Source organism: Tachypleus tridentatus, chromosome 9 (genome assembly GCF_004210375.1).
Source record: "Tachypleus tridentatus isolate NWPU-2018 chromosome 9, ASM421037v1, whole genome shotgun sequence".
Taxonomy (NCBI): Eukaryota; Metazoa; Arthropoda; class Merostomata; order Xiphosura; family Limulidae; genus Tachypleus; species Tachypleus tridentatus.
In genome coordinates, this window is record NC_134833.1 from 165,103,153 (window position 1) to 165,119,757 (window position 16,605).

General features: G+C 34.5%; 1 protein-coding gene across 1 annotated transcript in view; it reads right to left on the reverse strand.

The window, feature by feature from the left end:
- The window catches only part of LOC143227565 (uncharacterized), a 50,630-nt gene extending 38,807 nt beyond the window's left edge, over positions 1 to 11,823 (reverse strand). Inside the window, exons 1-4 of the mRNA XM_076458994.1 lie at positions 11,253 to 11,823; positions 7,444 to 7,570; positions 4,320 to 4,447; positions 2,650 to 2,772 (exon numbers count right to left, since the gene is read on the reverse strand). Coding sequence (XP_076315109.1) covers positions 2,650 to 2,772; positions 4,320 to 4,447; positions 7,444 to 7,570; positions 11,253 to 11,512 — 638 coding nt within the window. The 5' untranslated portion in view covers positions 11,513 to 11,823. The remainder of the gene's footprint in view (positions 1 to 2,649; positions 2,773 to 4,319; positions 4,448 to 7,443; positions 7,571 to 11,252) is intronic.
- Between the last annotated feature and the right edge of the window lie 4,782 nt (positions 11,824 to 16,605).

A 16,605-nucleotide genomic window follows, 5' to 3' on the forward strand; every position in this document is an offset into this window, starting at 1 on the left:
CTACCTATCCAAAATGTTGAGAAATATACAGGCTTTCATCGGGTGTCCTAACTTTTCACACATGATTGAAATTGCTGAACATCCCTAAGGAAGACAAAAAAAAAAACGGCTGGTTTGGCTTTCCGTGATAGAACACTGAACATTAATGTTGACATTCCACGGTTTACACAGAAAGGAGAAGTCATCCAAGGTACAAGGCTGGAGAAAAACGTCGCAGAATTCTTTCTTTCTCTTGGTCAATTGGCAGATTTGGTTTGCAATAGGTCGATGAAAGCGAAATTTTGTCGATGGGTGATGAAGTCAGGCGGTAATCCATCAATGATTACCGAGAGATGTGTCAGGTTAGTGCAGTAGAATTTGAGATGGCAACATCTTGGCACCTAATAACTCGCCTCGTCTTAACAGCTCTACTACACAAGACCAAAAATACCTTGCACATTAAACAATTGTTTTAAAATATGCATGAATATTTCCTGTACCCCAACATATAATAATACTCAGCATTATGGTAAGCTCCACACTCTTTATCCACTTTTCACTTAGGACATGTACTTGAGTAAGCCGGTATCAATAGGTAAAATTTACACATAGTGGTTTCCATGTTACAGATGTTAGAGTCAGTATTCCCAGTGTTGTTTTGCTATAGGGAAATTAAAACAGACTCATTTCAAGCTGTGTTTGTAACTCGTTGATGATGAGAATATACATATGTAGACGAATATGTAGGCCTGGCATGGCCTAGCGCGTAGGCGTGCGTCACTGTAATCCGAGGGTCGCGGGTTCCGCCGCGTCGCGCTAAACATGCTCGCCCCAGCCGTGGGGTGTATGTGTGACGGTCAATCCCACTCGTTCTGGTTGGTAAAGAGCCCAAGAGTTGGCGGTGGGTGATGACTAGCTGCCTCCTCTGGTCTTACACTGCTAAATTAGGGATCGGCTAGCACAGATAGCCCTCGAGTAGCTTTGTGCGAAATTCCCAAACAAACAGTAATATATATGTACAAGTATTATGAAATAAGCGGGAGACAGCTGATAGACGTGGACAATAACAGAAGAGAAGAATGTTAGGCCAAGGAAACGTTCTGTGTGATGGTCACTACGGTAGAAGTGCTAGGCCTAACGCTTAGCAAAGAGTGTAAGACTAACAGTAGTAAATGAGATAAAAAATAATAAATTATTAGGTCAAAGCGTGATTATAAAGTAACTGAATCAGCCTGAATACACTTTGACAAAAGGAACAGAGGATATTTTAAATAAAGAAGACCAAACGATTACAGGAAAAGTAGTATACGACTGAGGTAACTCACGTCAAAATTGTAAGTAAAATATAACAGAATATTAGTACGATAGAAATAGTGAAAAGTAGTTCAACTTGTCAATTGAAGTTTTAATGTAATTGAGTATGTCTAAGATTGCACTTTTGTTAACTAGAAGGAATATAGTTTAAGATATCCGTATAATCACTATAGTGTAAATAATTTGTTGTAAATATGTTAAACTATTTTCGGATATATAAGTTAGAAAACTAGTGGAGCGCATGCTGTTCATTTATCGCTAAGAAATCACATAAACTAATGCACAAGAATACTATGCTTAACAACAACACACTATATATTTACACTGAAAGAATACGAGTGAAAGCCTTTAACTGCCAGTTGGCGAACATAACATTAACATCTGATATACAAGCAAACCTGTCACATGCAACGAATACGTAACAGGAAGTTTTGTAATTTTTGCATCGCTTGGAATTTGAAACATCTGAATTAGACATAGAATGGAGGGTGATGAAAGGTTGGGAATGGAAAGATATACAGAGTTTGATTTGATATTACTGACACCTTGCTCCTTCTACCAAGAAGATTCATTGATTATTCTCGTGATAAAGTTTAAGGTGTTGTAGGTCCAAGATCTCAGTGAGAATTTACCCCTATGGAAAGTTCTGACAACTTAAAGGTTATATAATTTTCAGACTTAGATGTTACAATAAATAGCGCCCAGAACCAGTAAAGTATTTTAACAATTATAAATTATTATTATGAATTATAAAATTCATGCTCTTACAGATTAATAAAAGGTGACATTTTACTCAAACATTTGTCTCACAAAATGCTTGATATGAGAAAGACAAAAAATGTTCAATTAGAATCACTTGTGTGAGCTGCAGTGGTAGAGTATTTAATGTAGGGTCTTACAGAATTTACAAAGTTACAAGTTTATGATATGGTATCCAATGACCCCACCATAAGATTATGACAAGGAATAATGGTATCAGGCAGAGGATAAACTCAATAAAGGTTCTTCATCACACATGATCATTACTGACCAGCTAAAGGACTAATCTACTTTAAGAACTTATCGAAGTTTGTGGCATTTCAAGTGGCCATAAACTGGCATGTTTATCGTTTTTATTTTCATGAAAACATATTGGTATATACATTGAAATTCCATAGGAAGTAACCTGAACAAGAAGAATATCCCCTGTGAAATCCACGAATATCATGAAGAAGAATAGATATCATGGTAGAATTTCTCTTTGAAACAATATTATAATATCCTACGTTGAAAACAAAAGGTACTAGTTCCTCTTTTAAATTTACATTATCTCGTATATTAGCATTATAAATGCAATATTTGGACAAATCCACTTACCTCGGGCATATCTGGAGGTTCCTGGTACAGTAGTAATCAATAAGTAAAATACCACCTTGTACCGCTCCCATGATTATAAATAAGAAAGGGACACGATCCAAAATCCCAGAATCGGAGAAATAACTAAAAACAACATATAGAAAGTTAAAAACCATTCTGGTTAATTTGATAGTAGCACCAAATAGAACTCTCTACAGTTACTCAAATTGGTGATCTTCTAATAACAGGTATTATAATCTACTACGTTAGCTGTTACTTCACTAATATTATTTGTTATTCATTATGCTTAATTAAACATGGATTTTGAAAGTAACCGCAAATGAGACACTATGATGTAACTCAAGAGAAGAAGGAGGAAAACTGAGAAAGTTTTAGCAACGTTATGCAACAATATAAGAAGCAACATTATGCAACAATATAACAACCACCAGTTAGTGAAATACTCACGGTATTATCTTCACACAGTTTTGTAAATAAACCTACGATGCGCAATGCTTTGTCAACCACATATGTAAGCTTACAGATGAGCTTTTAGGGGTACCAAATAAAGGGTACCTGATGTAGATAGCTCACGAGCTTAAAGTGAAGATAAAAACATACGGTTTGTTGTTGTGCAAGATGTTGGCGATGTGAATGTATCCATGGTTCGTCTTAATATTGCTGAATTTATTACTTTGTCAGTGGTTAGCTTCATTCCTTCTTTTATTAATGCAATCGTGTTATGCTTTAGTCATGTACCCAAGCATTATGTATGGATACATCATTATGTATTGATGCATAAATAGTTATAATTGGTTTGATTAAAGTATCCATGGCTGACGATAATCTGTTATGAGCTTTATTAGTGTTTCTATGATTCTCTTTATTAATGATCCCGTAATGTTTTATTAATATAACAAAGGATAGCGCCAAAAGTGGCTTAGTTGTATGTCTGAAAAACTTATATCGCTAAAATCCAGGGTTCGATACTTGTGCTGCAAAACACAGATGGCCTATTCTTTAGTTCTTTTTATGCTGAACAACTAAAGTACCAATATTCGACTTCATAGAATACAGGATTTCTTGTTATTAATGTATCCATGATTGTCTCTGTTGATGTAAAAATGGTTACTATCAAAGGTACATCTGTAATTAACTGTTAATGTATACAATATTAATCAATTCATTATTCGCTTTATTAATGTATCGATGGTTGGCTTGATTATTGAATACATTATTAGATGGTTGATTTCGTTATTTTATCCAATTTATATCATTGTTAGATGATTATATCATTATTAGCTTTTCTAATTTATTTTCTAATTCTATCTTTACCAATGTATTTCAGGACCGCTTGTATAGGTGTTTAACACTTTATCAATAAAGCAGAGAACAACATTTCGACCTTCTTAAGTTATAAGCACAGATAGCCCTCGTGAGGCTTTGTGCGAAAGTAAAAAAACAAACAAACAAACTTAAGTTATGTTCAGGTTGAAACGTTGTTTTCTGCTTTATTAGTAAAACGGTCCTGAGATACATGTTTACTCAAATGGGTTTCTCGTCATCACGAATATCTTTACTAGTGTATAAATGGAAGTATTATCATTGGGTCTTTATTAATGTATCTATTCTTGGTTTACGTTAAGACATTATTTCCGCCATGAGATCATTCTTACTTATGCAACACTTACCCATCAGCATCAGGTTGGAGGTTATTAGGGTTCATAAAATATGTATGTAAGTTATTCATTACAACTGGAGTGAAGGCCATCCCTGAAGACACTATTCCTGCCATGAGACCCTTATTGTTGGGGAACCACTAAAATCGATAAAAGTTTGAGTATTAATTCTTAATATCGACAAACAACGTTTTTAAACTCAAGAAGGCAAAGTTCTTACTTAAAAAAAACTTTAGATTCAAGTTTCCTTTTCTTGGTATATAAACACTTTTTTAATCTTTCGTGTTATTACCATTTCCAGTTACTACAAAACAGCACAAACTAAAGATACAACCATTTTAAAAGAGGTTAAGAAATACTATTCACTAAATTCAACATTACAATAATATTTAATAGAACGGTTCTTAAACGTATAATAATTTTCCCTCTTTAATTTTCACAGAGCTACTTTCAACTACAGGTTTAAAAAGTTACTACAATAGTTTTACTTCTTACAAACCTTACTTTCTTATTTTTCTTCCTCTACATGATTGAGTACGTTACATTAAAACGATTTTGGAGCTTCACAATGTCGTTACAGTCCATGTCACCACGTCTGGTCATGTTCTCTGTCTTATGACAGTGTCTGGGCAATACCTCTACTGTAGATTCCAAAGTACGCTACTCCTCTCTGCATGCCTCCTCTAATCTATCTTGAGAACAAGAACAATGACGCCTTTCAATAGTCTGACAAGCAACTTGACCGGTTTGTCTTAGAACGGGATAGCATGAATAATTGTTTCATTCTGTAAAAACTTGTACTATGCGATTGTTGATCTAATGTCTCGTGGAAGCACATATTATTTACACATAACACATATCTTTTGTTTCCTGGGGCATGGGATTTGATGTTGTATCATGTATTTTAACTTGCTATAAGAAGACACACTTATGGTTGCATGTTTGCTTTTCATGGGTTTTTTTATTATATTTTCAAGTTCCCAATTTATACACATATTTATGATCTAGATGTAAGAATATTTTGCTCTTGAAAAGACAGTTACCTAACCTTTCAAATAGTGATTAAACGTCACAAATTACAGTATCAAAGTAGTGTTAAACAAAGCCAAACAGCAATTCTAATACATAGCATTGAACAAGTAGTTGTTGAACATCTCATTCAAAACCATGAGCACTAAGATGGAGTTGGTCCCCTTTTTGCTGTTATAAGAGCATCCACTCTTGTGGGAATGCTTTTCACTAAGTTTTGGAACATGGCCGCGGGAATTCGCTCCTGTTCAGCTACAAGAGCATTAATTTAGATTGGGCACTGATATTGGGCGAGAAAGCCTGGCTCGCAGTCAGTGTTCCAGTTAATCACAGAGGTGTTCATTGGGGTTGAGGTCAGGTCTCCGTGCAGGCGAGTCAAGTTTTTCCACACCACCCTTGACAAACCATATCTCATGGACCTCGTTTTGGGCATGGGGCATTGTCATGCTGAAACACAAAGGGCCTTCTCAAACTTGCCACAAAGTTGGAAGCACATGATTCTCTAGAATGCCATTGTATACTGTAGCATTAATATTTCCCTTCACTTGAACTAAAGAGCCTAGCCCAAACAATGAAAAACAGCCCCTGACCATTATTCCTACTACACAAAACTTCACACTTGGCACGATACATTCAGGCAGGTAACATTCTTCTGGCATTCGTCAAACCCAGATTCGTCCGTCAGACTGCCAGAACGTGAAGCGTGGTCCGTCACTCAAGAAAACGCATTTCCACTGCTCCAGAGTCCAATGACAGTGTGCTTTACACATCTCCAGCTGACGCTTGGCATAATGCATTATGATCTCAGGCTTATGTGTAGCTGCTCGACCATGGAAATCCATTTCGTGAAACTCTAGACGAAGAGTTCTTGTGCTGACGTTGCTTACAGAGGCGGTTTGGTACTCGGTAGTGAGTGTTGTAACTGTGGACAGACGATTTTACGCGCTTAACCACTCGTCGGTCCCGTTCTGTGAGCTTGTGTGGCCTATCGCTTCGTGGCTAAGCTGTTGTTCCTCCTAGACATTTTCACTTCACAATAACAGCACTTAAAGTTTACCGGAGCATCTCTAGCAGGGCAGAAATTTGACGAATTGACTTGTTGGAAAGGTGGTATCCCATGACAGTACCACGTTAAAAGTCACTGTGCTCTTCAGTACGATCCATTCTGCTGCAAATGTTTGTCTGTGGAGATTGCATGGCTGTATGGTTGATTTTATGCACCTGTTAGTGATGAATGTGACTGAAACCACAAATTAGAAGGGTCGTACACATACTTTTGGTCATGCAGTGTACAATAGTGAAATTAACATATAAACTATAAAGTTCCTCTAAGAATAATTTGATAATTATGTGGAGGTTATAACGGTTTATCATGTAAAATCTGAAATTCTCTAATGCATAAAATATTTTAATATTAAAATGTTAATTACTTTGATATTTAATGGTATACATTTGAAAAAGTAGAGCGATAATAACATTGGTTATGAAATTGTAAAAATTAATACTGTAATCTGATATTCTACGTGCCTTGGGGTGTTCACAAATAAAGTACAGAATCTTTTAAAGATACGAATATATTAATAAAAGTCAGAGAATGTTACTGTCATGGGTACTTTCATGGCTACATTTGGGTTTTGAAAGCACGATACCCAAATGCTTGTAATAGACTTTGAAGGCATCTAATACTGAACATTAGGTTGCCTCTAGCCACAATTGACCAGTCTAATAACACTAACGGAATGAACACAGTACAAACCAAACACCAAGATTTTCACAGGTCACCATGAAAATATGTAGCTTAGTTTGTAGGTTCCACATATGGCAAAGTGAACCTCATCATGCATACAAACATTTATATCGCCACGCATGTTTCAAGAGCCATTCAGGTTGAAAATGCGATTTACATAAGCAATAAATGCTCAACATATTGATTAAAACCTTCAAACCAGAAAAAAAAATATTCGCTTTAAAGAATGAAACGTCTTTTCAAGTAAAAGACTTCGGTAAATATTATGTTTTTTGTTTCTTTTTTGTTTGATACATTTGTATCCTACCACAACTATTTTCAGTAAACCTTAAAACACAGTACCTAACTGGTTGTACACACCTGCATTGCCACAGATAACGGAAAACCATAACAACCAATAAACCCAACATTAACGACCATTCCTAAGGTGGCAATTGTAGCTCCGAGGCTGTGTTGTATGGTCCAGTACGTCGCTATTATCCCGAGACTGAAAATAAATAAAATATATTGAAAGTAATTTATGTTATATGATTTATCGTGAAAAGAAATTACATTCTAATCGTTTTTGGTATATAATATCATAAAACCTTTGGTCTATTTTTATGTGCTATATTAGACAATTTATTTATTATTTCCAGTATCACTTTGTTTAATACTTTATTGGATTAACAGTTGATCATTCTAAATTTAAATTAATTTTTATTTCCACAAATAAATACACAGAGGGACTATTTTGGTCGGTGTAGTGTTTATTATTTTTATAAATGGATTGTTCGTTTTTTAAACGAAAGCCACATTGGGTTATCTGCTGTGTCTACCACATGAGTATATATTTTGTTTTAAAGCAAACCCATAATGGACTACTTACCGTGTCCAACGTAAGCAATTCAACTTCAGACTTTAGTGTTATAAGCCCATAGTCTTACTGCTCTTCCATTGTGAACCATTAAAGAGCAGAATAGAGTCGTGTGAATATTGTATATTGTTGGAGGCATGTCGTATCAGAAGAGGAAACATTGTGAGTGATGTTCAGTACAGAAATAAGACGTATGTTGATGGTAGTTATCTGTGGAATTAGCATGGTGTAGATGGTACTTATCACTAAGTTGTGAGAATATGATATATACCAGTGGATTAAGAACGTTAAATATGGTGGTTTATTTTATCTCAAGATAAGAAAATACAAAAAGTTCGGGTGTTGAGTTTAATCTCAAAATAAGTCAGCATACTAATTATTACTGATACAGTTTTCTAATCATTATAGGTACATGTTTAAAGTATTTCAGGTATAGTTTTGCCATTAATGCAACTACAGTTTTCTAATTATTATAGAAGGTTTATTACAGCTTTTTAGGTTCCTTACTTTTATCAGTGACAATATTTCTCAGCTATAATTCAAGATCTTACTGCGCATGATTCTACACGCCTCATACTGACCTACCACCATACAATTTAAGTCTAGTGTTATTTCAATGACTATTTCATACTGACATCAGTTAAACTTTAAAATAGTGAAATGTGGCGAGTTCCAAATCGACCTCGGTCTTACAATTAGAACCATCTATTCAACACTTCATAACTAAAATTTAATTGTGAAATAAGTACAGAATGTTGCCAGAAAACATCTCACATGAATTCGTAATGAACTGCATCCAGGTTCTCACTCTTGACCAAGAATATGTATTATGCAGATCCATTTGCAAATAGAACAGCAACAGAGCAAGTGAATATTTCGCTGTTGACGTTGCAGAAAAAAAAGAACAGTGTAAAACATGATTGAAAACATGGACATCGTGCACAACAACAAGGATGCCAGGACAAAACTTAAAAACTAAATACTGACCAAGAAAGCATAACACCACTACGGTTTAACAGCAGACCAAATAGTGTACTATCTCTTGAATAATAAAGAATGGAGAACAAAACTCAAAATGCAAGAAATAGGACAACGTTTTCAAATTAACGATAGAATAATTGTTTAAAATCCCTTAAAATACGAAAAACTGTAACGCTGCTGAATTTGATGAGTTCTGTACTGCACAGATCAAGAAACTTAGTAATAATGTATTGGGTTTTACTATTCACAAAGATACACCACATACAAGTTTGGAAGAAAGTATATCTGGTATCCATCCAGAAGCCCGGAAAAAGATCCGGGCACATCTGTGCCTCTTGTACACTCCATTCTGAATCATTTGACTTCTGTCATTGAAAACTAGTTCTCATGAAACAAATTATGCGTGGTTAAGATTTTCCATTTACTCAATATGTTGAAACAACATGATAATTGATACCATGTTTATTGGACTCTCGACATAAGATAACACAGCTCAATTTACATATATTTCACTGTAAAATATTCAACATTACAAAAAAACACCAACTTTATCTGTATGGTCAGTCGTTTTACCTTGAGACCCACGTGGCACAGCGGAATGTCTGCGAACTTACAACACTAGAAACGTTTAACTTCAAATAACCACAACAAAATGTACGTTAAACTAGAAGGAAAGTGCAGCTACCCAAGGAAGCTGTCTTAACTCCTGTATCTCAGGCTGGTATGGGTATTAACACTTTTAATAAAAAAGCAGCGAACAACATCTCGACCATTTTAGGTCATATTCAGGTTAACAAAACATCCGGGATTCTAAATGGATACCATATATACTTTCTACCAAACTTTTACTATAAGGTGTGTCTTACTGAGTTCTTGATCTGTACGATACAGAACTCATCAAAGTCAACAGCGTTGGAATTTTAAAATTCTTCTATCGTTAATTTGAAAACGCTATCCTATTTCATCTAGTTTGAGTTCTGTTCTCTTTGTGAACCTGAAGATGACTTAAGAAGGTCGAAACGTTGTTCTCTGCTTTATTAGTAAAATTATTAATATCCGTACAAGCCATCATGAGATACATTTTTACTTCAAGTGGGTTACTCGTCATCACGAATGTTTTTACTTGTTTTTAACATCCACATGAATGACCAGGCCATATTCCTAGCAAGTGCAGTCTGGTCTGTGTCAAATATTTCACTATTGCGATGCTATAGTATGAAAAATGTATGTGAAACAGTAGCTGCGATAAAACCCATGTATGTTGGAGATTAACTTCTTTCTTCTGTGAAACAAGAAGTTAAACAGTGGAACATTGACACAAAGATGGAGTTGGAAGTGAATATCTAATTCATTCTCACCTACAAAGAAAACACCAGAAAGACCAAAGTCAGCTCCTGGAGTAACACCATCAGAAAACTCACCAACGTGACATTGGCTCCACAATCAACGACAGCTGTCTAACGTGAAATAACTTTAGAATAACAATCACCAGTAGAAGATTTTATGAGTTTACATAATTATAATTATACACTTATAACTGATTCACGATCATGAATGGTAGGTATTAATGAAAACACGATAACATGATTTGTTAATTACCTTGATCAAAACTAATCTTCTGCCGCTACTTTCCACGTGAATGAGTGTCGCATTGTCTTATAAGATTACTTACTTTATGTATTTAAAATACAGATGTATCTTAGAACAATTCACGGGATTATGAAATGTGTAAGTTTCTATGTTTTTTTTTTAAAGCAAGACCGATAGAACTACCTATCTGTGCAATGTCCACCAAGAGAATTGAACCCCGAATCCTAATATGACAGAAATGATTTTAGAAAAGAAACATAGGTAATATTAAATTACATCCATGACTTGGTTAGTGTATATATAAATAATTATTTTAGAATTATTAAAATAAACTTACAACACATCAATAATGCTAATTATTTTAACTTTAACAATTTGATTTGCATTATTTTATCTAGGGCCTGGCATGGCCTAGCGCGTTAAGGCGTGTGCTTCGTAGTCTGAGGGTCGCGGGTTCGCACCCGAGTCGCATAAACATGCTCGCCCTCCCAGTCGTGGGGCGTTATAATGTGACGGTCAATCCCACTATTCGTTGGTAAAGTGTAGCCCAAGAGTTGGCGGTGGGTGGTGATGACTAGCTGCCTTCCCTCTAGTCTTACACTGCTAAATTAGGGACGGCTAGCACAGATAGCCCTTGAGTAGCTTTGTGCGAAATTCCAAAACAAACAATTATTTTATCTAAGTGTAATTACACTCAGTTTTGGTGTGTATGTCCAACATTAAATTCACATTCCTGCCTCACCTGTAAATAACTGTACCAATCAGGATGCTAAACCGATGTCCAATCCGTTCAGCTAGCCAAACTCCACAAAAGAAGAATGAAGTTAAACAGTCGGATATATAGATGATCCAGGCAGTCTGTTCGTATCTCGTGTTATTGTTAACTCTTTTTCTGAGGTATGATGTCAGGTAAGGAGTGATGTTTCCAAACAGAAATGTTGTACCAAGACCAAGATAAATCAGAAAACATCCAAAAACTGATATAAATGGACGAACTTTCATATCTAAAAAATTATCGAGAAAACGGTTGACTCCAAAGTTTAACTGATTTGATATTAATAAATTATATAATTATTTTACCGGTGAAACACTGTATTACACGAAGGTACCAAAATTATCACATTACAAGAATAAAAATAAACGTTTATTCTGCAGTCTCTTTAGATATGCACGAGTTGAACGTGTGGGTCACGTGAACATTTTCACACGTGATATCTGTGTTTGTTGATTCACTCTTCTAAGGATAAACTGCCATCTGTTTGCTAAAGAAGAGACATAACTGTAACATGTTTATTTCAAAACGGCAACTCTTTCGGTACATATCACACAAGTAGCTTTCTGGTTTGTTTCCAAAAGAAGTACTTTTCTCCCATTCTTCACGACACTTGGAAGCCACTTTTCTTCTTTTAAAAGCAGTCATAACGGTTGGTGAAAAACAACAGGATCTGAAAATGAAAACAAAGAACGCTGTGAGAAAAGTATTGTACTGGTCAAGAACGCACAAATAAAATATATTGAAACGTACGTTTGACACGACACTTACCTAAGAACGAGTTACGAAAAGCGCATAATTCAACTACGAAGAGAAATGAGCTTGCCCTAGCGGTAACCCTAGGCCGCTAAATTTACAAGACGAGTCAATAGGACAAGGGATAAGTCTGTACTTGTTTTGAAATCTAATGCTTTCATAGAAACGGGCAGCAATGACGAAGGAAGAATTTTCCTGTTGGTTAAATTGCGCGTGACAGCCTTGTTTCTTTTATCATAACGTCTTCTGTTTGCCAGGGGCCTGGCATGGCCAAACGCGTAAGGCATGCGACTCGTAATCCGAGGGTCGCGGGTTCGCGCCCGCGTCGCGCTAAACATGCTCGCCCTCCCAGCCGTGGGGGTGTATAATGTGACGGTCAATCCCACTATTCGTTGGTAAAGAGTAGCCCAAGAGTTGGCGGTGGGTGGTGATGACTAGCTGCCTTCCCTCTAGTCTTACACTGCTAAATTAGGGACGGCTAGCACAGATAGCCCTCGAGTAGCTTTGTGCGAAATTCCAAAACAAACAAACTGTTTGCCAGCTTAAAGTGGCCATCAGTGTGATTTATTTTGTTATGACAGTCGGACATTTGATGAAATGTCACGTTTTATTTCCAAGCGGCTAGCTGTTGGCGGGCCGTACAAAATGACCTCGAGGGCCGTAGTTTGGTGATTCCTGGCCTAGAGTAATGTAGAATGTGAAATGTTTGGGTTTCTGCTCAGCAATCGTTCTTATTGTAAAAGTACAATGATTTTACGTTAGTTGTAGTATTGTTGAACGTTATGTGTAACGTAGACTTACAATTTACAATGTACAATGAGTAACGTTTCTAAGTCAAATTTTCTCTTTAAAGAAAGGTTCAAGTAGCACTGAAACTAAACGCACGTAATTTATATATTTTAAGAATAAGGAATGTATGTTATTTCCCATAAAATTTCGCAAAACCACGTAAGAGAATTTAAAGTTGGTAAAACGCCTTTATTTTAGGTGTATTATGTGAGTTCAATACCCAATCTGGTAGTTATGAAACTTTTAGTTCAGAGAATCTGTGATTTAACAGTGTTTTAATGATGGCTTTTAAGATATGAGATACGTTGTAATTGATCGAAAAATAAATTTGCTTAGTTATTTTAACTTTACATTTGCTACTGTTAAATTGTAATTTATTTGAAAGTTAATGTGTAAGTACATTTATTGGGCTAGAAGTAGCGATGTTTAATAATTGAACATATTTTAAAATACAGTAAAGATGAAACAGGATACATATTTATTTTATTCGATACAAACTCTCATAACTTACCAATAAATAAAATACTCCCAAACAAACAAACAAAATGTTCCGAACCATCCGAAGTACTGAATAATTTTTTGAAACACAATAGGCCAGAAGATAATAGAAATACTATACATGAAGACACATCAAAAAAATGTTTGTCAGTAATCTGATGTACTAGCTACAAGAAAATACACTGTCGCGAAGTGGCGAGAAGGTTGAGACAAAAATTACATTTTTGAGAAGAATGAAGTATCAGCTAAAGAATGTATATATAGTCACTTAGCAGTTAGATGGTTATTTAATGATGTCAGCAAGATGAAGTATCAGATAGAAGAATATGTATATATATATATATAGTCACTCAGCAGTTAGATGGTAATTTAATGACATCAGCAAGTTGAAGTATCAGATAGAAGAATATGTATATATATATATATAGTCACTCAGCAGTTAGATGGTTATTTAATGACATCAGCAAGTTGAAGTATCAGACAGAAGAATATGTATATATATGGTCACTTGGCAGTCATTTGTTATTTAATGATATCAGCAAGATGAAGTATCAGATAAAAGAATATGTATATATATATATATATAGTCACTCAGCAGTTAGATGATTATTAAATAAAATATCACTAGGCTGGAGTAATACATAGAAGAAAATATACAGACGTTTAGAAGTTAGATGTTTGAGTAAAGATCAATATATAGATTAAAATATAAAACAGAAATTATATCGACATTCAGCAGTTAAGTGTCTATGAAAAAGGCTAAAGTAACTATCATGGTTTGAGAGTAACTACGTAGGTGAAATAAAGAATGTTTAATTTAAAAAACAAACAGAAAATTAAACATGGTGTATGAATACTTCATGTATTTAATATTTAATGTTCTCCTTTTATTTTTTATTCATAAAGAAATGACGATATTGGTGCTCGTTGTTTCAACGATAATTTCGACGATACTAAAGAATACATAAACATCTTGTAGATTGTCAGTCAGGTGAAGATACACATATCATTTTAGTTACTTACTGCTATAAAGTAGATCATTCCATAAATCATAGTTGTGTGTTTTCTGCCAAACACTTCAACAACAGCGGCAGCAATGCATACAAACTCAACAGGAAACGCAGCATATAGGGCACAAATCCATATTATGACCATCACTTGCCCACCGTAAGATGTCGCTACCAGCATAAACAGCAATAATGTTCTCAGTCCCATAAAATCACGCTTGTTGGCTGCATATTAATTCAGTATATATAAAACAGTTTTACGTAAGGTATAAGTTCAAACTGAATTTAATTATTTCAAGACTAGAAATGAAATAGACAATATACAATGACTAAAATTAGATTTAATTTAAAACATTCCGAGATTGTAGTTGATCACTGTGTATTGTATTACAAAATAAAAACATTTTTATCTTAAGAAAAGTTAAAATCGAATGACATTGTTTCGTATGAAAGCGACACAATTATAAACGTTTGTTTCTAGTTCTAAGTATGGTAAAATATGTTAATTACCTAAATAACTTAAAGATAAAAATTAAGCAACAAATTTCAAGACAGCTTTATAAAGAGATCTGTTCCAATTCACTCTTCTATTATAAATTTGGTTTATTTTGAAATTTGCAAAATTCTATTCGAGAGCTATTTCTCCCGGCTTTCTCCAATTTAGCAGTGATAAACTACAAAAAAGGCAACGAATGAAGAAATTAAATATTACATTATAACGACCCCAGAGTTGAAAAATAGAGGAAATCACGTTTCGAACTCGTGTATATTAGATTGTGAAGCAAGCGCTCTAACCATCAGGTCACACGTTTAAGAGATATTTCCGGTTAATCATGAGCGAGAAAAAGGCCTCACTCAAAGAACAAACCTTTTTTATGAAGTTTATTGTGAGCCTCCTCTGGAAATAGTTTGATTAGCACCAATTCTCGTTAAATTCTTTGGTTTTAATGCCGTTTATTTTAAACTAATTCAATAAGAAAGAGTGGTGCCACAGTTGGCTAACACTCCCATCTGATAATGAATGAAAAATCAGATAATGAGGTAAGGAAACTGTATGAGATGGTGAATGTTGTCATTTACTTGTTATGGGTTTATCATTTAGTCTGATTACCCACTTAAAGAGAGGATGTTTTAGAACCTGCCAACACCAACTATCTTGAAGCTCTATAATAGGACGTTCTTCACTGTCATACTGGTACAATATATCATTATTACTTTTTGGCACAATATCAGACCAACTGTACCTTAACGGGCAGTAATGATGTTGAAAATTGACATTCCATTGACGAAAGTCGTAATTAAGGAACCAAATGACCATGAAGGCACCACTCATGGGCCATACAGAAGAAATGTTGATGGATGTTTGGATTCCATAGAAAGTAAAATATACTGTTGTAACTTTGTTTCGAAGGTCCTCCATCTCAAATGCATTGTAGGGTGATGCACAACAATCACTATATCAGTGTTTACGAAAGTGATGAAATTGAGATTTATTAAATAATTGTAACATTAAAAATAATTATAACAAAATAAACATTTCTTGAGGTATATGAAATTATTTTAACAATAATCAGAGTTTCTTTATGCTTTCTTCATAGTTAATTGATAAAGCTTTTATACTGTAAAGATATTTTGATTATCAACTGCAGTAGGCCGTGTACATTTTACACACAAAATTAATATGTAATACTTTCTCAATTAATTTTTCAATCTTGATGAAATAATGACTGAATCATAAGGGGAAATATTCTCAGCTTTTAGACTAACACGTCTTCAACCATAATACACAACTATGGATAAATACTTTTTACTTATTCTTTGATAGATTATTTACACATAGTAATCATTATGATTACACTAGAATAGGTAACAATTGCTTGTAGAAAAAAACACAAGTGTAGAAGTCATCAACTCTTTACTATTTCGTTAGCTTATAGCTCTTCTTTTGGATAGTTACTTTCAACTGAAATAAGTTTGGAAAATATTACTGAGATTACTTTTAACCTTTAAAACTCTGCCCTGTGTTATGTTGCTGTTATTTTTCTCAAAATGGCGAAGGAAAATTATTGTTCAAACAAATATTGATATTAACTTTTAAATATACATAATAATATTTCTTTTTACTTACCTTGAAAGATATTTTGTCCTGAATTAGGCCCATAAGTACCCTAAGAACAACGTGAACACATCCAGATACAGAACCAGTTGTGGTTAGAAATGCGTCATCATCTATAAATGTTTGTCCATATATCTAAAAATACGATAATGTAATT